The sequence below is a fragment of the Nerophis ophidion genome, linkage group LG17, assembly GCF_033978795.1.
Source record: "Nerophis ophidion isolate RoL-2023_Sa linkage group LG17, RoL_Noph_v1.0, whole genome shotgun sequence".
Classification (NCBI taxonomy): domain Eukaryota; kingdom Metazoa; phylum Chordata; class Actinopteri; order Syngnathiformes; family Syngnathidae; genus Nerophis; species Nerophis ophidion.
This window is the reverse complement of record NC_084627.1, coordinates 556,543-581,985: the sequence shown is the minus strand read 5'-3', so window position 1 is coordinate 581,985 and position 25,443 is coordinate 556,543. Positions and strand designations below refer to the sequence as shown.

Genomic DNA, 25,443 nt, shown 5'->3' with positions numbered 1-25,443 from the left:
GCTTAGTAAACCAAGTGTATTCCCGGGGCCAGAGCACCCGACATTGAAGCTAATCTCAGAGAGCTGACCCGCAACAGGTCTAGTAAACACGTAAGACAGGCTAATCGCACCACTAGCTACGCGAACATTGTTGTAAACGTCGACTCCAATGACACTAGGATGAGACAGAGATTACAAGGAGGAAATAATCAATATTGTGAAAAGAGTCCAAGACCTCAAATATGAACTATAGTTAAAATAATATTTCATATATAATATACTGATTGCCACAATTTTCCTTTAGCCAAAAGGTAAATTAATTACACATTAACCTGTTTGTCCCGGTCCAAAGTTACTACACTTTGAAGGTAGTAAGAACCAGACTCGGTGAATGAATTAATGTGAGTATGGTTTCTTGTTTTTCATGGCTTTTTTTTATTAGCGACCAAAAGTTGTGAATTTTATCCTCGATGTTCTCTACTAAATCCTTTCAGCAAAAATATGGCAATATCGCGAAATGATCAAGTATGACACATAGAATGGACCAGCTATCCCCGTTTAAATGAGAAAATCTCATTTCAGTCGGCCTTTGAGGCAGATCATTGTCTGTACTTCCAACAGGATGCGCTCGATGGCAGTCGAGAGCAGCCCGGTGTTATTTCAAGAAACAAGAAGAAGAAGAAGAAAACGCCGACTTGGAAGAAGAAGAAGAAGAAGAAGCTCACACGTGTTTACAACATGTCTGCCTGACTGGGCTCCACGCTCCTCCGACGAACATGAACTCTTGTAACTAAACATTTTATTCTATTAACTCGTCCCCTAAAAACTTCAGAGGAACAACTAAAACGTCAGTATGGCGCAGAGGAAGAAGAGGCTGACCAAAAAGAAGAGAAGAGAGCCGGAGGTGGATTCTGACGGTGGAGAATTCGAAGTGGCTGCTGAAATAAAAAACGATGATTCTGTAAGTGTTCAACCATCCAATGTCATTCACATCGTATATATATTTTTGTTCACCTGTATATTTGATGGCTGGATGGAATCAGGGGGTATAGCTCAGTGGTAGAGCATTTGACTGCAGATCAAGAGGTCCCCGGTTCAAATCCGGATGCCCCCTTTATTTTCCAACTCTTTCTTTGTTCAATTTGACTTTTTAACAACTAGAATCAATCACAAAGGTACGCTAATTTAGTATTAAAACTTAAAGGCCTACTGAAATGAGATTTTCTTATTTAAACGGGGATAGCAGGTCCATTCTATGTGTCATACTTAATCATTTCGCGATATTGCCATATTTTTGCTGAAAGGGTTTAGTAGAGAACATCGACGATAAAGTTCGCAACTTTTGGTCACTAATAAAAAAGCCTTGCCTTTAGTGGAAGTAGCAGACGATGTGCGCGTGACGTCAAGGGTTATGGAGCTCCTCACATCCGCACATTGTTTACAATCATGGCCACCAGCAGCGAGAGCGATTCGGACCGAGAAAGCGACAATTTCCCCATTAATTTGAGCGAGGATGAAAGATTCGTGGATGAGGAAAGTTAGAGTGAAGCATTAGGGGAAGAAAAAAAAGTGACGGCAGTGGGAGCGATTCAGATGTTATTAGACACATTTACTAGGATAATTCTGGTAGTGAAATTATAAAGTCATACCTGAAAGTTGGAGGGCTGCGGTGACCGCCATTGTCTCTCAGAGAAGCCTTATGGAGGAGCCAAGAAAGTCACAGCTGCCTTTTTGACAGCTGCTGCAGGAGGACGCAAACTCCGCTCAAGTCTCCGGTAAGAGCCGACTTAATATCACAATTTTCTCATCCAAAAACTTGCTGCTTGACATGTGGTAGGGAAACATGTTCGCTTGACCGCTCTGTTCCATATTAAAGCTTCACAACAAATAAAGAATCACCGGCTGTGTTTTGGTTGCTTAAGGCAGCTGCAATCCACCGCTTTCCACTAACAGCATTCTTCTTTATGTCTCCATTATTAATTGAACAATTGCAAAAGATTCAGCAACACAGATGTCCAAAATACTGTGTAATTATGCGATGAAAAGAGACGACTTTTAGCCGTAAGTGGTGCTGGGCTAATATGTCCCTTACAACCTGAGACATTACAAACACGCGTCATCATTCCGCGACGTTTTCAACACGAAACTCACCGGGAAATTTAAAATTGTAATTTAGTAAACTAAACCGGCCGTATTGGCATGTGTTGCAATGTTAAGATTGTATCATTGATATATAAACTATCAGACTGCGTGGTCGGTAGTAGTGGGTTTCAGTAGGCCTTTAACAGATTATACAAATTGCAGTTAGTAATGTTTACATTTGTTCAGTTTTACTTCCGTTATGTTCAAAGCACTGAATACGCATCGAATCAAAGCATATACGTCATAAAATAATAAATAATTCTTCCATCCATCCATCCATTCTCTACCGCTTGTTCCGTTCGGTGTCACGGGGGTGCTGGAGCCTATCTCAGCTGCATTCGGGTGGAAGGCGGCGTACACCCTGGACAAGTAGCCACTTCATCACAGGGCCAACACAGATAGACAGACAACAATCACACTCACATTCACACACGAGGGCCAATTTAATTTTGCCAATCAATCTATCCCCAGGTGCATGTTTTTGGCGGTGGGAGGAAGTTTAAAGGGGAACATTATCACCAGACCTATGTGAGCGTCAATATATACCTTGATGGTGCAGAAAAAAGACCATCTATTTTTTTTACCGATTTCCGAAGTCTAAATGGGTGAATTTTGGCGAATTAAATGCCTTTCTGTTTATCACGCTGGAAGCGATGACGTCAGAATGTGACGTGGCCGAGGTAACACACCCGCCCTTTTCATTTACAACACATTACAAACACCGGGTCTCAGCTCTGTTATTTTCCGTTTTTTTTGAATATTTTTTGGAACCTTGGAGACATCATGCCTCGTCGGTGTGTTGTCGGAGGGTGTAACAACACTAACAGGGAGGGATTCAAGTTGCACCACTGGCCCGAAGATGCCAAAGTGTCTGCCGCCAGACCCCCGTTGAATGTGCCGGAGTTTCTCCACATTTTACTGGCGATGCTAAAGCAGACATGGCACAGAGATGTATGGATGACCTGCAAATGCATTTGCAACGATAGTCAACGAAATCACAAAGGTGAGTTTTGTTGATGTTGACTGCCAGCTAATCGATGCTAACATGCTATGCTAATCGATGCTAACATGCTATTTACCGGCGGTGCTAAAGCAGACATGGTACAGAGATGTATGGATAACCTGTAGATGCATTTGCAACTATATTACGTTTCCTCCCACCCACATTTAATGCGAAAAAAACACTTACCAATCGACGGATTTAAGTTGCTCCAGTGTCAAAAGATGCGAAAGTCCTGATCGTTTGGTCCGCACATTTTACCGGCGATGCTAACGCAGCTATTCGGCCATGCTATGGCAATGAATAGCGTCAATAGCTATTCGCTCAATAGCTTCAGTTTCTTCTTCAATATTTTCATACTCCAACCATCTGTTTAAATACATGCGTAATCTGTTGAATCGCTTAAGTCGCTGAAATCCGAGTTTGAATCCGAGCTAATGACACTATATCTTGCTGTGGTATTCCCATTGTTTGTTTACATTGGCAGCACTGTATGACGTCACAGGGAAATGGCCAGTGTCTTCGCAGAGAACGAAAATAAGGCACTTTAAAGCTTTATTTAGGGATATTCCGAGACCGGTAAAATTTTGAAAAAAACTTCAAAAGATACAACAAGCCACTGGGAACTGATTTTTGTTGTTTTTAACCCTTTTGAAATTGTGATAATGTTCCCCTTTAAATACTTAAAAACAACAACTTTTGATGGTCATATGTTGTGTTTATTGTCTTGTATTTCAGAGATGTTTGACATGCACAAGAAATGCGTATTTTAAACCATGTCCACACGAACACAGAGTTTCAAAAGCACATAGTTTCAAAACTGTTTATGTCTACACTCAAACAGATACACCTGCTGTGATGCACATGTTGTCTAATCAGAAAAAAAAAGCAGCAATATCTGACTTGGTGGTATTACACCTCTTATTATGTTTATTTTGATCGACTTTAAATGTACAATGACATGTACATTATCTTTAAAACCAGCCTGCACGTAGACAGAGCCCTGGCAATACTATTAAAGAGCAAATGCACGCCTGTGCTGAAATCCAACACTCATAGAATTATAACATGTTCAGCAACATGGTGGTGTATTACATGTGCAGTGAATTGTACATCCATTTTCTACCGCCTGTCCCTTTTTCGGGTAGCGACTTGTACAGGGTGTACATCGCCTTCTGCCCGAATGCAGCTGAGATAGGCTACAGCACCGCCCATTATTTTTTAAAATCAGCACACACTAATGAGCCAAGGAAAACATCTTGCATGTTTAAGGGAATTGTAAAGCATTTAATCATCAACATAGTGATATGGTACATGTGTAATTAAGTGTATATTGTCTTTAACATCAGTACGCACCACTAGGACAGTGGTTCTCAACCGTTTTTTAGTGATGTACCCCCTGGGAACATTTTTTTAATTCAAGTACCCCCTAATCAGAGCAAAACAATTTTGGTTAAAAAAAAGAGATAAAGAAGTAAAATACAGCACTATGTCATCAGTTTCTGATTTTTTCAATTGTATAACAGTGCAAAATAAATATTGCTCATTTGTAGTGGTCTTTCTTGAACTATTTGGAAAAAGAGATGTAATAATAACTTAAAACTTGTTGAAAACTAAACAAGTGATTCAATTATAAATAAAGATTTCTACACATAAAAATAATTATCAACTTAAAGTGCCCTCTTTGGGGATTGTAATAGAGATCCATCTGGATTCATTAACTTAATTCCAAACATTTCTTCACAAAAAATAAATCTTCAACATCAATATTTATGGAACATGTCCACAAAAAAATCTAGCTGTCAACACTGAATATTGCATTGTTGTATTTTTTTTTTCACAGTTTATGTATGAACTTACAGTCATATTTTGTTGAAATATTATCCAATAATTATTTATAAAGGATTTTTGAATTGTTGCTATTTTTAGAATATTTAAAAAAATCTTACGTACCCCTTGGCATACCTTCAAGTACCCCCAAGGGTAGGCATACCCCCATTTGAGAACCACTGCACTCGGAGAATGCTACATGCTCCATCTACAAAAATGGAAGCAAGACATGTAAGTTAACTTCATGATGTGTCAATAAACAAGGACTAAAAACGTAAGATAGTGTTGCACCTTTCTTATGACAAAGAGCAAAAAGTATTGCTTGTCAAAGTTGTCCCATCAGGTGGAGGTTCCACAGCGATCATATCCAAAACTCTCATTTTGCCCATTTTGATGTGTCTTTTTTTATTAATGTAGAGTGAAAATAGCAGCATGTTTGCGTTCCAACATACAGTAATTCCTCATATAGTGTGTTTAAAGACAGCAAGGCAGTGTTGTTGAGCTTGGAAATGACAGCGCGCAACCGTGACGTCATCACAAGTGTCCATTTGTGTTAAGCGGAGAGTTTTGGATCTCTACACTCTGGCCAGCGTTTGTAAAAATTTGCGTTTTTTAAAGACAAAAGTATGCGTTTTCGTGTGGAAAATAAGTTCAAACGCAGAGAAAAGTATGCATTTATTAGGTATCTGTGTCCTGTGTTCACCACCTCTAAAATAACTCACTATAGTCTGGACCTAAAATAGTTCAAACTATTTTTTTTTTTAAAATCAACTACCATGCAGTCATCAGAGTCATGTATTTCACACTTCTATGTAAACAAAGTATTTTTGAGGTATTGAGTGCAGTTAACAACTGTTGGATAGAAGTTGTTTTTTATATCTTAGTTGTAATTCTAATTCAGTGCTTTGCAATCATATTTTGTCATGCTCCCCCTTTGGTACGTATTTTTTTATGCACCCGCACCCCTAAATCAAAACACTTTATTGTATACTTATGGATATTCGGTCATATTTCCTGGTTGGGCCTGTTGATTCACTCGAGCAGTGCTGCCACTGAGCAGGAGGCTTGTGTATTGTTCAAGACTTACAAAAAAGACGGTGATACCAAAGGTCCCTTGCCTCTCAGGCTCCCCAACACCTCACCACCCCCCACTATTTGAGAAGCGCTGCTCAAATTGATCTTATTATGAATGTGTTATTAATATCTATTGCAGCCAGGAAAAAAACTGTTGCGGTTCCCTGCCGCGTCTGACTGCTTGTCAGATGTGGAGCCTGACACCAGGGAGCTTGTCCGAGCCCAGAACAAGAAGAAGAAGAAGTCTGGAGGGTTTCAATCCATGGGTAAGGGACACTATAACAAATCACTATCTCCTTTTTCAAGTGAGATATTTCACAGTTGTAACATACCAAAATACTTCCTAATCGAATTTCCACAACAACCATTGTTTTGCTGTCCCTGGTTAGGACTCTGTTACCCGGTATTCAAAGGAGTCATGAAGAAAGGGTACAAAGTCCCAACCCCAATCCAAAGAAAGGTACGACTAACCACCTCCACTATCTTTTAACAACTTAATATATTTTCTAACCGCCTCCATATTGCAGACTATCCCAGTTATTTTGGACGGCAAGGATATCGTAGCCATGGCACGGACAGGCAGCGGAAAGACGGCCGCCTTCCTGGTGCCCATGTTTGAGAAGCTTAAGGCACCGCAAGCCCAGATGGGCGCCAGGGCTCTCATCCTTACCCCCACCAGAGAGCTGGCCCTACAGACCATGAAGTTCACAAAGGAGGTACACGATATAATAAGGGAGCACTTACTTTACTCCGCATAACAAAAGACCTAAAGCGCCCTTATTTGTGTTGTAGTTGGGTAAGTTCACCCGCTTGAAGACTGCCTTGGTCCTTGGTGGAGACAGGTGTGTTGGTTTTGTTGTTCAGTCGACATTTGTGATTGTTGTTGTCCTCCTAACTGGATTTCTGTGTCCTCTCCAGAATGGAGGATCAGTTTGCTGCACTGCACGAAAACCCTGACATGTGAGTAGGACACAAGTTTATATGAGTTGGCAAAATATTTTTTATGGTCTCAACAGGAAATTAAGTGAAGTGAATTTTTTTATATAGAGCTTTTACTCTCGGCACTTTACATAGTGAAACCCATTATCTACATATTTAAGCTACATTGAAACCAGTGGGGGTGTAACTGGGAGCAGGTGGGTAGAGTGTGTTGCCAGAGGACACAACAACTGTGACTAGGATGGCGGAAGCCGGAATCGAATTTGGAACCCTCAAGCTGCTGCAACGGTCGCTTTACCAACCGAGCCACGCCCCACCAAATGTCCCATATTATAGTATTTGTCAGCTGAATATTTATCAGCGGCCCCACAATGAAGTCCAAACTCTATCTTTAATTAATACTGGAGTTTAATTTAAAACTATTAGTAAGCCTTATTGGGAATATTCTGTTTTGTGTGCCTGATGCTTTAATGCTAAATGAGCCGTTTATCCACTTTTTTCCTTATATTCTGTAACTCTGCACCTGTTCTAATAAATATATGCCGTATATCCCATAAAACAATGTAACAAGAGGACACAAACTTTAGCAAAACTTGCATAGTGAGTGAGCTACATGCTAACATCGCAAACTATTAAACTTACTCAAATTTACAGCTCCCATGTCTGTAGCTGATTGACAGTTGGCAGAGCTGTGTATTAGGATGTGTAGTGAAGCCTGCGTCTTTTTTCTTCTTTTTTTAAAAAGCTTTTTCCATCCCCTGTTTTCCCCGTTAACAGGCTCCTTCACCTAACGGAGGCTCAGAGGCGGTATCGTTTCCATGAGGAATTTTATGATTTTTCTAAATTTCAAAAGCAACCACCCTCCCCCTAGGGGAGACCGTAAGCAATGGAGGTCGAGTGGGTCTAACAAAATATTGTGAAAGTCCAGTCCATTGGTGAATTTAACATAATAGTGAGAGTCCAGTTCATAGTGGATCCAACATAATAGTGAGAGTCCAGTCCATAGTGCAGGGGTAGGGAACCTAAGCCTCTAGAGCCAGATGTAACTCTTTTGATGACTGCATCTGGCTCTCAGATAAATCTTAGCTGACATTGCTTAACACGATAAGTAATTAATAATCCCGCTGGTAATCACAGTGTTAAAAATTAGGGTCAAATTACAAAACATTCTCATGCATTTTAATCCAACCATTCGTTTTCTATCGCACCTGTTCAAGATGTTGCATTAATGGTAAGAAGTATCATGTTTATTATTGGTTAACTTTAGAATAGCAATGTTTTTTTTATTAAAAAGAATAAGAGACTCATTATACTCTAAAAGTTTTGGTCTCACTTAAAAATGCACGCATTTAGTTGTATTCATCGTTAAAAAATACTATATGGCTCTCACGGAAATACATTTTGAAATATTTGGCTTTCATGGCTCTCTCAGCCAAAAAGGTTCCCGACCCCTGCCATAGTGGATCTAACATAATAGTGAGAGTCCAGTCCATAGTGGATCTAACATAATAGTGAGAGTCCAGTCCATAGTGGATCTAACATAATAGTGAGAGTCCAGTCCATAGTGGATCCAACATAATAGTGAAAGTCCAGTCCATAGTGGATCTAACATAACAGTGAGAGTCCAGTCCATAGTGGATCTAACATAATAGTGAGAGTCCAGTCCATAGTGGATCCAACATAATAGTGAAAGTCCAGTCCATAGTGGATCTAACATAACAGTGAGAGTCCAGTCCATAGTGGATCTAACATAATAGTGAGAGTCCAGTCCATAGTGGATCTAACATAATAGTGAGAGTCCAGTCCTTAGTGGATCTAACATAATAGTGAGAGTCCAGTCCACAGTGGATCAAACATAATAGTGAGACTCCACTCCATAGTGGATCTAACATAATAGTGAGATTCCAGTCCATTGTGGATCTGACATAATAGTGAGATTCCAGTCCATAGTGGATCTGACATAATAGGATAGGATAGATCTTTAGTGTCATTGCACAAGTACAACGAAATTTCATTTTCGGCAATAATAGTGAGAGTCCAGTCCATAGTGGGGCCGGCAGGAGACCATCCCAAGAGAAGACGGGTCAGCAGCGCAGAGATGTCCCCAACCGATGTACAGACGAGCGGTCCACTCTGGGTCCCGACTCTGAAAAGCAGTGTCCTCTGTAGTGGACATATTTGTATTAGTTTGAAGAATGATGATCCTTACGAGGTCCACGGGCGATTGAACTTTTGATAATGTAAATACACAGGATGAGAAAAACTACACTGATTTGATACGTCACATTCCACAGTGTTATTGCTTGCATTTTTGAAAGCAATATACCACAATATTCACAATACCTCTCCCAGAAAGTAAGACAGATGATAGGTTTTTCTCATGTTTGGTGCTCATTAACTGGCTTTGGGAAGAAATAATCTTACGCCATTCAAAAGTCACTTTTGCGTAATATTTATGGTAACATTTTCTTCTCCGGTAACAATTAGCCATTCTGCGTATTAATTCCTAGACTGATGCAAGGCTCAAAATTCAGGTCAAAACTTACATTTGTTTCACTTGAAGTGTAGAGAGTGAATGATACTTTGCAATTATGGTCTTTATTTGCACTCGGGGTGAGCTGATACTACTTTTTCATTTCCATAAATACCGATATTGGCGCTTTGAGTCTTGGTTGTAGCGATTATAATCTGATGCAATATCAGCAAGAAATATAGTACATGCTTTTATTTTATTTACTTTTAGAAACAGTTTGATGAAGTGAAATTACTCAGAGAATTCCTGCGCTGAGGTGGCGACTTGTCCAGGGTGTACCCCGCCTTCCGCCCGATTGTAGCTGAGATGGGCGCCAGTGCCCCCCGCGACCCCAAAAGGGAATGAGCGGTAGAAAATGGATGGATGGATGGAAAAACACTGGGCTTCACGGTGGAAGAGGGTTTAGTGCGCCTGCCTCACAATACGAAGGTCCTGGGTTCAATCCTGGGCTTGGAATCTTCCTGTGTGGAGTTTGCATGTTCTCCCCGTGACTGCGTGGATTCCCTCCGGGTACTTCGGCTTCCTCCCACTTTTAAAAACATGCACCTGGGGATAGGTTGATTGGCAACACTAAATTGGCCCTAGTGTGTGAATGTGAGTGTGAATGTTGTCTGTCTATCTGTGTTGGCCCTGCGATGAGGTGGCGACTTGTCCAGGGTGTACGCCGCCTTCCGCCCGATTGTAGCTTAGATAGGCACCAGCGCCGCCCGCAACCCCAAAGGGAATAAGCGGTAGAAAATGGATGGATGGATGAAAAACACTAACTTTATGACAGATGTATTCTTTTGAAGTGAAGTGTTAATTTGTGTTTTGGCGACACTTAGTGGTCACAATAATGAATTAAATGAAGGATATGACGCAGTAAGTCGAATGATGCTGACGCAAGTGTTACTGGATACTTTCTAATACGCTTTCCGTTTTGGAGACTTTGTATGAGTAAGTAATATGCAACTATATTTATTTTATTCAATTTTTATTGACAAAGGTCATGTTTTATACTGCTATCTTGGAAAAATTCAGGACACTTTATTTCATGTCTAGGTTATGTGCCTAGCTCAGGGGTCATTAACACGGTGCCCGCGGGCACCAGGTAGCCCGTAAGGACCAGATGAGTCGCCCGCTGGCCTGTTCTAAAAATAGCTCAAATAGCAGCACTTACCAGTGAGCTGCCTCAATTTTTTAAAATTTATTTACTAGCAAACTGGTCTCGCTTTGCTCGAAATTTTTAATTCTAAGAGAGACAAAACTCAAATAGACTTTGAAAATCCAAGAAAGTATTTTAAAGACTTGGTCTTCACTTGTTTAAATAAATTCATTTATTTTTATACTTTGCTTCTTATAACTTTCAGAAAGACAATTTTAGAGAAAAAATACAACCTTAAAAATGATTTTAGGATTTTTAAACACATATACCTTTTTACCTTTTAAATTCCTTCCTCTTCTTTCCTAACAATTTAAATCAATGTTCAAGTAAATTCACTTTTTTTTATTGTAAAGAATAATAAATAAATTATAATTTAATTCCTCATTTTAGCTTCTGTTTTTTCGACAAAGAATATTTGTGAAATATTTCTTCAAACTAATTGTGATTAAAATAAAAAAAAAATATTCTGGCAAATCTTGAAAATCTTTAGAATCAAATGTAAATCTTATTTCAAAAGTCTTTTGAAATTCTTTAAAAAATTTTGTTGTGGAAAATCTAGAAGAAATAATGATTTGTCTTCGTTAGAAATGTAGCTTGGTCAATTTGTTACATATTCTAACAAAGTGCAGATTGGATTTTAAACTATTTAAAACATGTCATCAAAATTTTAAAATTAATCTTAATCAGGAAAAATTACTAATGATTTTCCATAAATAATTTTTTTAATTAAAAAAAAAAAAAGGTTCTAATAAGCTAGTTTTTCTTTTCTTTTTTTGGAGGAATTTTGAATTTTAAAGAGTTGAAATTGAAGATAAACTATGTTTCAAAATTTAATTTTCATTTTTTTTCCTGTTTTCTCCTCTTCTAAACCGTTCAATTAAGTGTTTTTTTCATCGTTTATTCTCTACAAAAAACCTTCTGTAAAGGAAAAAAAAATGTATGACGGAATGAGAGACAGAAATACCCTTTGTATATATATATATATTTTATTTTTTTTAATTTATTAAAGGTAAATTGAGCAAATTGGCTATTTCTGGCAAATTATTTAAGTGTGTATCAAACTGGTAGCCCTTCGCATTAATCAGTACCCAATAATTAGCTCTTGGTTTCAAAAAGGTTGGTGACCCTTGGCCTAGCTGTTGTGTAGCTGCTAGTGCCCATAGCCTACCATGTTTACCTTTTGTAAATGACTTCAATAAAATGCAAAGTAGAAGAAGACCAACCATGTGTGCTTATTGGAGTATGATTAAATGTTAACTGGCTGTCCAGTTTTGCAGGAGTAAACATATTGCAGGACTGCTTGTATCGAAGATTAAAGATGCAAGCCGATATCTTGCACTGCTTATTTTTTTTTTGCTGATGTCAGAACAATATCTGTTCTAGGCACTTCTAATTTGCACACTTTATACAGTAGTTAAGCGGACACCGAAACTTGGAAGACAGAAATGGATTTAAACATGTTTTACTGAAGATATTGATGGTTTGTCTTTCCCTTCATTAGAATCATTGGTACTCCGGGTCGTCTCATGCACGTCGTCCAGGAAATGAACCTCAAGCTGCAAAACGTGGAGTACGTGGTGTTTGACGAGGCGGACAGGTAAATCAAAAGTCTTCCTTTCTTTTCAATCCGAGTCGTCGCACGTGTGCGGTAACGTGACTTATCGGCTCAGGTTGTTTGAAATGGGCTTTGCCGAGCAGCTCCAGGAGATCATCCGCAGGCTTCCTGACACTAGACAGACTCTGCTTTTCTCCGCCACTCTGCCCAAAATGCTGGTGGAGTTTGCGAGAGCTGGTGAGATTTAGTACTGCGTGTACTGGCTGCTAGTTGAATGGATGGGATATAATGTACGTGTTTTTATTGACTAGGGCTGACTGAACCTGTACTCATTCGTTTGAACGTGGACTCCAAGCTCAGTGATCAGATCAAGGTGAAACTTGGAGAAACTACAGTTTTTAGTGATTGGTTATAACAACAACATTCTTGTGATCCCTCAGCTGTCTTTCTTTAATGTACGAATGGACGACAAGCCGGCTTTACTCCTCCACCTCCTGAGAAATGTCGTCAAACCTCAGGAGCAGACGATTGTCTTCGCAGCCACTAAACATCACGTGGAGTACCTCAAAGAGGTAAGACACGACCGCTGAGCTTCTCCAAGTCTTTGACTACATTTCTAATGCCGACTGTGATCCGCAGCTGTGTTCGTCAGAAGGCGTGGAATGCGCGTACATCTACAGCGCCCTCGATCAGACGGCCAGAAAGATCAACATCGGGAAGTTTGTCCACCGCAAAGCCATGGTGCTCATCGTGACGGATGTCGCCGCTCGCGGTATAGACATCCCCATGCTGGACAACGTTATCAACTACAACTTTCCCTCCAAGTCGAAGCTCTTCTTGCACAGAGTTGGTGAGTCCGTCATAACGAACATACCTCAGTCAAGACTTGGTCACACGCTTACCTGCGAAGTCAATTAGCAAAAGATTCCCATTTATGTTTTTAAATTGCACTTTCATTGATAGTTTTGTTCTAAATAAAAAGGTACAGCAAATTACTACCTGTTAACCCTGTCAGAGATATAAGCATCTAAACATATTCAATTTGATTTTTTTTATTGATATTTAAATTGCTGCATTTACAGAATCTTGGTCAGATGTGGATTTTTGTGTTTTTTGACAACGCAAATAGAGTTAAATGAGATATAAAAAGAAAGGATTATTTTACCATTAATTTTTACAACTATTACAAATAGGAGCTTATGTTCCATGTCAGTCATTGTTTTTACAATTTAACATGATTTGTTCCACCCTTATGAACAAACAAACTTTTTTAATTGGAATTCAGTAAATAGGATCTTAAATGCCTTTAAACCAGGGGTGTCAAACTCAAATACAGAGTGGGCCAAAATTCAAACTGAACAAAGCTGCGGGCCAAAGTTGAACAACTTAACCTTTTAATAGGGACCCAAACAAGCAATATTGAACAAGCAAGACTTATATAACTTTATAGTGTCACGCAAAATCGAGTTTTGTTGGTAGCGGGGGTGTATATAGTAGCGTCCCGTAAGAGTTAGTGCTGCAAGGGGTTCTGGGTATTTTTTCTATTGTTTTTATTCTGTGTTACGGTGCGGATGTTCTCCCGAAATGTGTTTGTCATTCTTGTTTGGTGTGGGTTCACAGTGTGGTTTAACAGTGTTAAAGTTGTTTATACGGCCACCCTCAGTGTGACCTGTATGGCTGTTGACCAAGTATGCGTTGCATTCACTTGTGTGTGTGTGTAGAAGCCGTATATATTACGTGACTGGGCCGGCACGCTGTTTGTATGGAGGAAAAGCGGACGTGACGACAGGTTGTAGAGGATGCTAAAAGCCGTACCTGTAAGGCACGCCCCCAATATTGTTGTCCGGGTGGAAATTCGGGAGAATGGTTGCCCCGGGAGATTATCGGGGGGAGCACTGGAATTCGGGATTCTCCTGGAAAAATCGGGACGGTTGGCAAGTATGAGAATTAGCGTTGAATGCTGTGATACAGCGGCACTGACGCTGTATAATACCGGCGAGCCAGCTCTAATGTTAATTTATTATTGCCTCAAGGGCCAAATGAAATTACACGGTGGGCCAAATTTGGCCCGCGGGCCAGAGTTTGACACCCATGCTTTAAACGAAACATTCGGTCATTTAGATTCATCATTATAAGAATTTGTTTTATCATTATAAACAGGGAATTTTTCCTATTAAAAATAATTGAATAATATTTTCCCAATATAGATTGTAGGATTTTGCTTAAATGTGTTTTTTAAATTAAGATAAAAGAACCTTCAGTCATTTGGATTCTTTATCATAAGGATTTGTTTCAACATTATTAACAGGGTTTTTCCTCTTAGAAATAAAAACATGGCATTTTTCCATAATAGATAGTAGGATTTCAAAAAAGAAGTTTAAATATGTTATTTAGATTATTATAATTAATAGAACTTTCCGTTATTACTATGTCAAATGTCTTATCGATACAAAAGATTGAGTCCCTGAAATTCATTCGAAAGAATATATATTTTTGTGTACTTAATGCTTGGAATACATTTAAAATCTAATAGGACTTTTCCGCACCATAATACAAATAGGATTTCATCATCCATGTTCTAAATATCTTTTTAATTTTAGTACTATTTTTTCCCCTCCATTTGTTCCTGTTAATGTATCCGTTATCTACACTTTATTAGTATTTCCTTTGAATATGTTTAATACTTGATAAGACTCAACTCCCCATTTCACTGTTATAATTTACAGGGTATTCTTTAGTTGTCATCAATTTGTCAAATTATTTTCAGCATCTTTTCCCCATTATAACCAGTAGAAAGTGTTCTCTTTGTTTCTATTATGTATAGAGTGTAATAGTCTTTCATTGACAATTATGGTTGTTTACTATCCTGCGTCTGTAGTGACATTGAAATATCCTCAGGTCGCGTGGGTCGAGCGGGGCGCAGCGGCACAACCTACAGTATGGTTTGTCCCGACGAGATGCCTTTCGTGTACGACCTGCATCTCTTCCTCGGGAGGCCGGTTCAGCTCGCCACATCGGAGCACACCCAGGTAAGACATTTCATCAGGTAATGAAAGTCGATGATGTTTACAGCCTCTCATGTGTTTGTCTGCAGATACAGATGGCGTGTTTGGTCGCGTCCCTCAGAGCATCCTGGACGACCAAAGCAGCAACCTGATTGCAGCGCACAGCGACTCCCTGGAACTGCAAAACTTGCACCGGATCTCTGAGAATGCCTACAAGCAGTACCTCAAGTCTCGACCTAACCCCTCTGCAGAGTCCATCAGACGAGTGAAAAACATGAATCTTTCCTGCATGGCCGTTCATCCCTTGCTGGGTTTGTTAGCAATACAAGGACAGATAGGGATTTTTCTCAAACACAAGTTTGTAACAGCTTGTTTTTGTAGGTTCTGCTTTGGAGAAAACTGAACTGGAGCGCCTTCAGATAGTCGACGCCATCAAGGTCTACAGATCCAAAGCAGTGAGTCTGGACTCTCTACGACGTTTTCCCTGCCGGTCTGTGACGTAACCTAACATATTTGTTCCTCTTGCAGACCATCTTTGAAATCAACTCAACCTGCAAGACGTCTGCCAGCGAGGTGATGAGAAACAAACGCTCTAAAGACTCCAAGCGGGTGGACAAATTTAGCAGGGACAGAGAAAGTCTGGCTGTAGAAGGAAGCCTTCATCGGACCACCAATATTTCAGGCGATGAGGAGGCTGATGGAACAGGCGACGATGATGCCCTACAGGTAAGATTGCACCTTTTAGAATCAATGCATTTGAATATTTTGGATACCTTTTTATATCAATTTCAAATTGAAGAGGAAAAATGTATAATACTGTCAAATGATTAAAAAAAAAAAAAATCTGATTAATCACATTTTTCAATTTGGATTAATAATGATCAATCACAAGTTATATGCGCTTGCATTGTTTAAATTAAACTAAAAAAGACCCCAAAGAGTAAAGTGAATTGGTTTGCATGTAACTTACCGTAATTTTCTGACTATAAGGCGCACTTAAAAGCCCTTCATTTTCTCAAAAATCAACAGTGCGCCTTATAACCTAATGTATGGAATAATTCTGATTTTATTACCAACCTTGCACCAATTTTATTTGGTACATGTTGTAATGATAAATATGACTGGTAGATGGCAGTCACACGTAAGAGATACATGTAGACTGCAAAATGATGTCAGTAAACAACTCCAAAACTTTAAATGTTCCATTGAGAATATAGAACATTACACACAGCGCTCAAAAATCTATCAAATGTTTTAATACGACTTTGGTTAGGTACGAACCCGTACCGCTTGATGGATTGTCAACATATGAGTATTATTATGGAGTGTGTAGCAGACATTATCTGGCGTTTTGTTTCTCAATATTATGCAAAATCAACTTTTTTCTTTCTGGTACCTACTGATGTGTATTTGGGATCTGCATAAGTCCTCAAATTTAGCGCGCCTCCGTCATTGTAGTCCGTGTCGACCCCATAGTCGATTAGCTTCTTCTTTTTCTGTATCTTTTCGTTAGGAGGTATTCAGCTGTTGCCATTTATAATATAAAGTAGCGAAAAGTTCCTACTTATTGCTGTCATTAGACTCGCTATGAAAGATCTAAAAACCACCGGTCCAGAGAAATTACATAGTTCATCCACGGAACTTCAGTTATCACATAGTTCCGGTCGGACGGTTTTTCACGGGACACAGTGTTTTAGTTATCATTTCCTTTTGTAATTGAGCTACTCTGTCAAACTCTCTACCACCAGACATTCGTAACTTGGACTTAATATCCCTCTTCAAATCAAGACTCAAAACACACCTATTCCTGTCTGCTTATTCACTGTGATCATCATATCTTAACTATCTTTGATTTTGTTGTTGTTGTCGTTTTTATCCAATTTGATTTCATTGTTTTGATTTTGTACAGTGTTCTTGAGTGCCCAGAAAGGCGCCTTATAAGTAAAATGTATTGTTATTATTATTATTATTATTATTATAAACATTTTCTCCTGGGGATCATCAATAAAGTTGTTTCAAGTCTAAAGGCTCCACTTCTCCAAATGCTACGTTGATGCTAATTTACATTGAATTTGCCATAGGCATGCTATTGATTAGCACTAGCCATTTTATATGGTGATTTCAACACCTGTGGCAGTAAGGACAATATCAAACAGAAGAAGTCTGGAGCAAAAGTCATGACTAAAGTGCAAAAATGATGATTAAAGCGGTAAAGCTGTATTTTTATTTGCGCTTGAATTTTGTTGACAGTTTATTTAATAAACATGTTGATTATTAATTTAGTTTATTTATTTTAGCACAACAATTGTGTGTAAATCTATTTGTCATCAGTTATTTATGAGTCCCTTCTTATGCAGTATATTTGATTTAGGGCTGGGCGATATGGCCTTTTTTTAATATCTCGATATTTTTAGGCCATGTCACGATACACAATATATATCTCAATATTTTGCCTTAGCCTTTAATGAACACTTGATGCATATAATCACACCAGTATGATGATTCTATGTGTCTAAATTAAAATAATCTTGTTCATACTGCATTAATATATGCTCATTTAAAACTTTCATGCAGAGAGGGTAACCACAATTAATTCAATTGACCAAAACTGTATTTATTAAAGTTATTAAGCAATGGCACAACCATTCATCATTTCCAAAACAGAAAGTGCAAGACTGTCAGGAACATTTTAAAACAAACTATTAGTGCACTTTTGTGCAAGATGTCACTAAGATGACATAACAAAACAACACTAAATTAAAAGTGCACTTTTTGTACAGATTGCCACTACAATAGTTTAAAACAAATAAACTGCACTTTTGTGCACCTGCTTTGCGTTAGCAAGCAAGGCTATTTAATTTGTTGCTATTCTTCTTTGTGGGGACATTGTTGATTGCCATGTCATGCACGGATGTACTTTGTGGACGCCGTCTGTCTCTGCTCCACACACTGCAGGTTTTTGCTGTCGTCCAGCATTCTGTTTCTGTTGAATTTGTAACCAGTTCAGTTTTACTGTCATTTTACATAGCCATCCCTATGCTTTATTGCCTTTTCCTTTTGTTAGTTTTTGGCTTAAGCGTTGCATACCTTTTTTTATCTGCACGCTGTGGTTTGCTTATTGGGATCACAGTTCTACAGCCAAGTTCTACACAAAACGGACACTAAGGAACGGCACAGTATTTGCAGATTATAATTATTGATTTGCAAAAAAAATTTTTTGGAGGACCAATTAGTAGTGTTGCATCATTTCCCATGGCACACCAGACAATATCTAACGGCACACTAGTGTGTCGCGGCACAGTGGTTGAAAAACATTGATATATATCGCCTAGCCCTAATTTGATTGTTCATTTTTCTAATCAGCCTGACCTAGGCCTAAAGTTTATGTGTTAAATAAAAAATTATTCTTTGTATTTAACACATGGTATAGCTCGGTTGGTAGAGTGGCCGTGCCAGCAACTTGAGGGTTCCTGGTTCGATCCCCGCTTTTGCCATCCTAGTCCCTGCGGTTGTGTCCTTGGGCAAGACACTTTACCCACCTGCTCCCAGTGCCACCCACACTGGTTTAAATGTAATTTAGATATTGGGTTTCACTATGTAAAAGTGCTTTGAGTCCCTAGAGAAAAGTGCTATATAAATATAATTCACTTCATATCATTTGACAAGGTTATAAACTGTTAAGTAGGTTATATAAAATATTGAATATGATTAAAAGTCACCAGCCTTGGCGTCACTATAGACAGCGATTTTAAACTAGACAAACAAGTCAATGGCGTTTTAAAATCGTGTTTTTATCACCTTCGTCTTTTAGTAAAGGTTAAACCGTTTTTATCTTTTAACCTTTTTGAACAAGTCGTGCATGCTTTTATTTCAAGTCGCCCGGACTACTGCAATGCACTTTATGCTGGCATTAGCCAAAAAGCTCTCTCCCGGTTGCAGTTAGTCCTGAACGCGGCAGCACAACTTTTAACAGGGGCCAGGAAACGCCAGCATATAACCCCAATTCTTCAGAGTTTGCACTGGCTCCCTGTTCATTTTAGAATTGATTTTAAAACATTGCTGTTTGTTTTTAAATCTCTACATGGACTGGGACCTCAATATATCTTGGACCTCATCCAAATGTACATTCCTACGCGCGCTCTGAGGTCCGAGAGCCAGCTCCAGCTCGTGGTGCCCAAGACCAGACTTAAGACCAGGGGAGACAGGGCCTTCTGTGTGGTCGGCCCTAAGCTCTGGAACACTCTGCCCCTCCATGTTCAAACTGCTTCCACAGTGGAGTGTTTTAAGTCTCGTCTTAAGCCCCACTTTTATTCTTTGGCTTTTAACACTACGTGAGATGTGTGGTCCTCTGTTCTCTGTTGTCCTCTGTGTTTTTTATACACTTTGATTTCTATTTTACTGTTTTAATTGATTTTACCCTTTAAAATTGTTTTTAATCATATTTGTTTTTATATTGTTTTTATTGGTTTTATATTTATTTATTTTTTGTGTTTATTCAGTCATTGGTAGAGCATAATATTGTTGTTGTTTTTTTTAAATATTGTTTTTAACATGGCTGTGCAGCACTTTGGAAACGTTATTGTTGTTTAAATGTGCTATATAAATAAAGTGGATTGGATTGGATTGGATTAAATCAAGAGTAAAATGATCAATTCAGTGTTAAAATTTGAGTGGGCACCTGGCTCCTTTGTAGCGGAAAAGTTGGGCCCTGAGGTCCAACGGGTCAAGAAAACCCCTGCTGTAAGAGTACATACGTTGATTTTGTTATTATAAGTAAAAAAAAAAAAATCCATAATTTTAGGTTTAAATGACTTTTTCTGACTTTCCAGGAGGTCTTCTCAGAGGTGGTTGGTGGAAAGAGGAAAGGCCATGAGGACGGCGGACAAGAGCACCCAAAGAACAAGCGAGGCAGGCAGACGGGCAAAGACGAGGAGTACTACATTCCCCACAGACCTAAAGACTTTAACTCCGAAAGAGGGTGAGACTATACGCATATACTTTATGTCAAATGCATGTCATCCTGTCATCCATGTGATTCACACCTTCATGTTGTCTCAGTTTAAGTCTGGGAGGAGAAGGCAGCGCGTTTGAAAATCAAGCTTCCTCCGCTGTCCTGGACCTCATGGGAGACGAGGGAGACAAACTAAACCAGCACAAGAAAATCATGAAATGGTATCATCTATAACACAGAATTTTTGTTATGTTGTCATGTACTTTTTTTTTTTTTTAACATTGTAACATCTGCAGGGACCGAAAGAGGAAACGCTTTGTGACTGAAATGGGGAAGGGCGACCAGAAGAAGAAGATAAAACTGGATGGCGGTCCAGTCATCGGCAACAAGAAGAACAAAAAGAACTTGTATCCTTTCAATTATTTAATGTTTCAAAGCAGAGCACACTTAAAACACTACCTTTTGTTTACAAAGTGCATTTGGCAGCCTGAGAAGCTAACTTCTTGTCCAACAAACAGACTCATGATAAGTTATGCTTATGGTGTACGTTTATATCGAACATGAATACAATTACAATATGATTCATCACGTTTCCAGTTTCTCATTGCGACATGTCGGAAAGGGAGAAGGAAGAAGCAGAGCTTATTTAATCCTACCCTCCTTTTTTCTTTTCTTTTTCAGCAATTTTTAACACATTTGTTTGTACACAATCTATAACACTAAATGCATGGTAGTCTTAACAAGCTAAAGGCAATAGCACACATAACAGGAAGAAGGAACCTAACAAAACAAAACAAATATCAGCGTGAAGATTGCATGAGTAGAAATGTTCTGCTCCTTAATCACATCTCAGTTACGAGGAGTGGAAGAAGAAGTACAAGATTGATGACGCAGAGTCGAACTCCGATGGAGAAGGTGGAGGTGGAGGTGGAGGCGTGAGGAAGCCTGCAAGAGGTATACGGTTATAAACAATATATATTAAAAACATAATAATTTAGCATTTTTTTTAAATTAAAAAGGATTCTGACTTCAAAATGTAAAATGAAATGTCTTTATTACTACAAAAAAATGTTCATAAATTGGCTTTTTTTGAGAAGAAAATGACACTCCGATGTAAAACAGAACATTTTTAACTTGTAAATTATAACAAAAAAAATGTTGCGGGGCTGTCCAGGCGGGGTTTCTTAAATGCCTCAAATGTCCGTAATTTTGAGTTAGGGTTGCGTGTATTTTCAATATATGTCCAGGGTCAAGAACGGGTTAAAAACAAAACAAATGTGAGGGAGGGGGCAGAGCACTAATGGCGTTGTGAGAGTGGCCGTGCCAGCAACCTGAGGGTTTTCTGGTTTGATCCCCACTTTCCACCAACCAAATGACGTCCGTTGTGTCCTTGAGCAAGACACTTCACCCTTGCTCCTGATGGGTCGTGGTTCGGGCCTTGGATGGCAGCTCCCGCCATCAGTGTGTGAATGGGTGAATGTGGAAGTAGTGTCAAAGCGCTTTGAGTACCTTGAAGGTAGAAAAGCGCTATACAAGTACAACCCTTTTACCATTTAGCACTACAAAGCACACATAACAGCTGTGGAGGGCGAGAGCTCGTCTGCTGTGTTTTGGGGGCGGCATGGCGTAGTGGGTATAACGGCCGTGTCAGAAACCCGAGGGTTGCAGGTTCGCTTCCCACCTATTGACATCCAAAAAATCGCTGCCGTTGTGTCCTTGGGCAGGACACTTCACCCTTTGCCCCCGGTGCAGCTCACACTGGTGAATAAATGATGATTGAATGATTGGTGGTGGTCGGAGGGGCCGTAGGCGCAAACTGGCAGCCACGCTTCCGTCAGTCTACCCCAGGGCAGCTGTGGCTACAGATGTAGCTTACCACCACCAGGTGTGAATGAATGATGGGTTCCCACTTCTCTGTGAGCGCTTTGAGTATCTAACAATAGAAAAGCGCAATATAAATCTAATCCATTCTTCTTCTTATTATTATTAAATATAATTAATTTGTTTTGAGGCATTATTTATGTTTGCGGGCTTCACGGTGGAAGAGGGGTTAGTGCGTCTGCCTCACAATACGAAGGTCCTGAGTAGTCTGGGGTTCAATCCCGGGCTCGGGATCTTTCTGTGTGAAGATTGCATGTTCTCCCCGTGACTGCGTGGGTTCCCTCCTGGTACTCCGGCTTCCTCCCACTTCCAAAGACATGCACCTGGGGATAGGTTGATTGGCAACACTAAATTGGCCCTAGTGTGTGAATGTGTGTGTGAATGTTGTCTGTCTATCTGTGTTGGCCCTGCGATTGGGTGGCGACTTGTCCAGGGTGTACCCCGCCTTCCGCCCGATTGTAGCTGAGATAGGTGCCAATGGGAATAAGCGGTAGAAAATGTATGGATGGATGGATTTATGTTTACATTGTACACAAGAGGTTATTTGGAATATTTCTACCTCTGTTCTTTTTCTAAAACTGTGAATGTTACAGAATATAAGTCAAGCACTGTTGGCGTTTACGCACTTTGTGTGCCTTTTTAAGCATTGAAATCAGAAAGCATGCGCAATTCCTGAAGACGGTTTGCCATCCGGACGCGGATTATTATTTTTTTACCTGCCGCCCGGTTTGCTTGTTTTTTTATTGTATCGATTATCGCTTTATGTCAGATTTTTCTTTTGTTTATATTCGCCGGGTCAAATTTCCGTCCCCGCTTATTGTGTTTTTACTGGTCATAAATTTTGATTCGCCGAAAGTTTTCCATTCATCTTCTTCTGCTTATCTGAGATCGGGTCGCGGGGGCAGCAGCCTAAGCAGGGAAGCAAAGACTTTCCTCTCCCCAGCCACTTCGTCCAACTCTTCCCGGGGGATCCCGAGGCGTTCCCAGGCCAGCCGGGAGACATAGTTTTCCCAACGTGTCCTGGGTCTTCCCCGTGGCCTCCTACCGGTCAGACGTGCCCTAAACACCTCCCTAGGGAGGCGTTCAGGTGGCATCCTGACCAGATGCCCGAACCACCTTGTCTGGCTCCTCTCGATGTGGAGGAGCAGCGGCTTTACTTTGAGCTTCCCCCGGATGGCAGAGCTTCTCACCCTATCTCTAAGGGAGAGCCCCGCTTATTTTGGCCGCTTGTACCCGTGATCTTGTCCTTTCGGTCATAACCCAAAGCTCATGACCATATGTGAGGATGGGAACGAAGATCGACCGGTAAATTGAGAGCTTTGCCTTCCGGCTCAGCTCCTTCTTCACCTCAATAGATCGATAAAGCGTCCGCATTACTGAAGATACCGCCTGTCAATCTCACGATCCACTCTTCCCTCACTCGTGAACAAGACTCCGAAGTACTTGAACTCCTCCAATTGGGGCAGGATCTCCTCCCCAACCCGGAGATGGTACTCCACCCTTTTTCGGGCGAGAACCATGGACACGGAGGTGTTGATTCTCATCCCGGTCGAAAGTTTTAATGAAAGATTAATATACTAATAAACAATGATTAAAAAAAGCAGAAAGTTTTATCAATGACAAATACTGCCTCAGTTTGCACTCAGACAAGTTTACCACGAGGGGCTGTCAAAATAAAGACTTGATGGTAAACACTGACGCACTAATAGAGTTGTTGCACATTTCCTGCTTCCGGCTCCCAGGCCGTAGTCGAGGAGCGCAGGGGAGCCCTTCCTCCAGGGCTAATGTACTTCGGGGGTAACACCCTTCACTTTACCCGGCAGTGGGTCTTTACAGCTCTGGACTCGAGGGTGAATGACGAGACCGGCGGTTTGCTGCAACTTTGTGACGGCATAGCTCGGTTGGTAGAGTGGCCGTGCCAGCAACTTGAGGGTTGCAGGTTCGATTCCCGCTTCCACCATTCTAGTCACTGCCGTTGTGTCCTTGGGCAAGGCACTTTACCCACCTGCTCCCAGTGCCACCCACACTGGTTTAAATGTAACTTAGATATTGGGTTTCACTATGTAAAGCGCTTTGAGTCACTAGAGAAAAGCGCTATATAAATATAATTCACTTCACTTCACTTTATTGGTGTCTTGCACGCAGCCATCCACCAAACCACTAGCACCCGCACACACTCACTGTTACCGCTCCCTCACTTCTCTCGCCCACCCACTCACTGACGTCACTCACCTCACATGCTGTCATATCTTAAAGGGCCACACACACACATACGCTTCTCTCATAACAGAGTTAAGAGCCGCATGAGGCTCGCGAGCCGCGGGTTGGTCAGGTCTGGTATATCCATTAGCACAATTTATCACTTAATTTTGTTTTCATGTTAAAAAAAATATATAAAATATTTTAAAGAACCTGGGGATAGTTTGATTGGCAACACTAAATGGTTCCTAGTGTATGAATGTGAGTGTGAATGTTGTCTATCTGTGTTGGCCCTGTGATGAGATGGCGACTTGTCCAAGGTGTACCTTGCCTTCCGCCCAAATGCAGCTGAGTTAGGCTCCAGCACCCCCCGCGACCCAGAATGGGACAAGCGGTAGAAAGTGGATGGATGGGTAGATTTTGAAGGTGTGCCGGCAGTAATTTAGCCATGGGGCTGCGCCACGATTTAGGGAAAACCCTGCTTTCCTCATATTTGTATGACTTTAATCTAGTGCTTTTTACAGATTTAGTTGTAAGTGAAGCATATTAAGCCGAAGGCGAAGTTATTAGTGTTCACATCGTTCAAGGTGCAAAGATGAAATAGCAAAATTTTTTTGTTTTCCAGGCCGTGGTCGCCAGCGCCCCCAAGGTCCCAAATCCCCGGGACCGCAGCGCACGTCCGGCGGCCGGATTGTGCGATCCGAGCTGAAGTCCAGCCAGCAAATCCTGAAGGAGCGCAAGAAGCAACAGAAGCAACAGTTCCTGCAGAGCGGAGGCCTGAAGAACATGCGCAGAAAGAACAAAAAATGGGTCGGAGATGTGAAGAAATCTGGTTTTGGTCGCAGCGCACATAAAAAGGGCAAGATGAAGAAGAGAATGTGAGGTGTGGACGGACAATGAAATACGATATTAAATATACGGATCATGGATACAAATGAAGTTCCTTGAATGCTATTCAATCACCTTCTCCTCTGATCTCCAAATGAGAATTTTCTGGGTTTTTCCATTTTGCGTGTGCTTTCAGGGAGATTTGTGTCTAAATCATGGAAATACAGGCAGAAACAGCATACTTGCCAACTCTCCCGATTTTTCCGGAAGACTCCCGAATTTCAGTGCCCCTCCCGAAAATCTCCCGGGGCAACCATTCTCCCGATTTTCACCCAGACAACAATATTGTGGGCGTGCCATGATAGCACTGTCTTAAGCGTGCC

The 25,443-nt window shown here is 40.4% G+C and overlaps 1 protein-coding gene and 1 non-coding gene across 2 annotated transcripts; both read left to right on the top strand.

Annotated features, from left to right (window-relative positions):
- Nucleotides 1–664: 664 nt before the first annotated feature.
- Nucleotides 665–25,171, top strand: ddx54 (DEAD (Asp-Glu-Ala-Asp) box polypeptide 54). The gene is made up of 20 exons (XM_061875667.1): nucleotides 665–940; nucleotides 6,165–6,291; nucleotides 6,415–6,485; nucleotides 6,553–6,741; nucleotides 6,818–6,867; nucleotides 6,944–6,985; nucleotides 12,143–12,238; nucleotides 12,312–12,433; nucleotides 12,508–12,569; nucleotides 12,637–12,768; nucleotides 12,836–13,046; nucleotides 15,095–15,223; nucleotides 15,288–15,512; nucleotides 15,583–15,656; nucleotides 15,730–15,927; nucleotides 20,031–20,179; nucleotides 20,260–20,373; nucleotides 20,449–20,559; nucleotides 21,006–21,106; nucleotides 24,858–25,171. Exons 1-20 carry the CDS (start codon nucleotides 833–835, stop codon nucleotides 25,112–25,114), a joined length of 2,568 nt encoding a protein of 855 aa, XP_061731651.1. The 5' UTR covers nucleotides 665–832; the 3' UTR covers nucleotides 25,115–25,171.
- trnac-gca (transfer RNA cysteine (anticodon GCA)) lies at nucleotides 1,022–1,093 on the top strand. Its single transcript has one exon. It is a non-coding gene; the product is annotated as a tRNA-Cys (tRNA).
- Nucleotides 25,172–25,443: the final 272 nt, after the last annotated feature.

Coding starts and splice junctions, on each gene's coding strand:
- ddx54 (XM_061875667.1), top strand. CDS start 833: ATGGCGCAGAGGAAGAAGAGGCTGACCAAAAAGAAGAGAAGAGAGCCG. Junction 6,986..12,142: donor CTGCACGAAAACCCTGACAT/GTGAGTAGGACA, acceptor TCCCTTCATTAG/AATCATTGGTACTCCGGGTC. Junction 13,047..15,094: donor GCTCTTCTTGCACAGAGTTG/GTGAGTCCGTCA, acceptor AAATATCCTCAG/GTCGCGTGGGTCGAGCGGGG.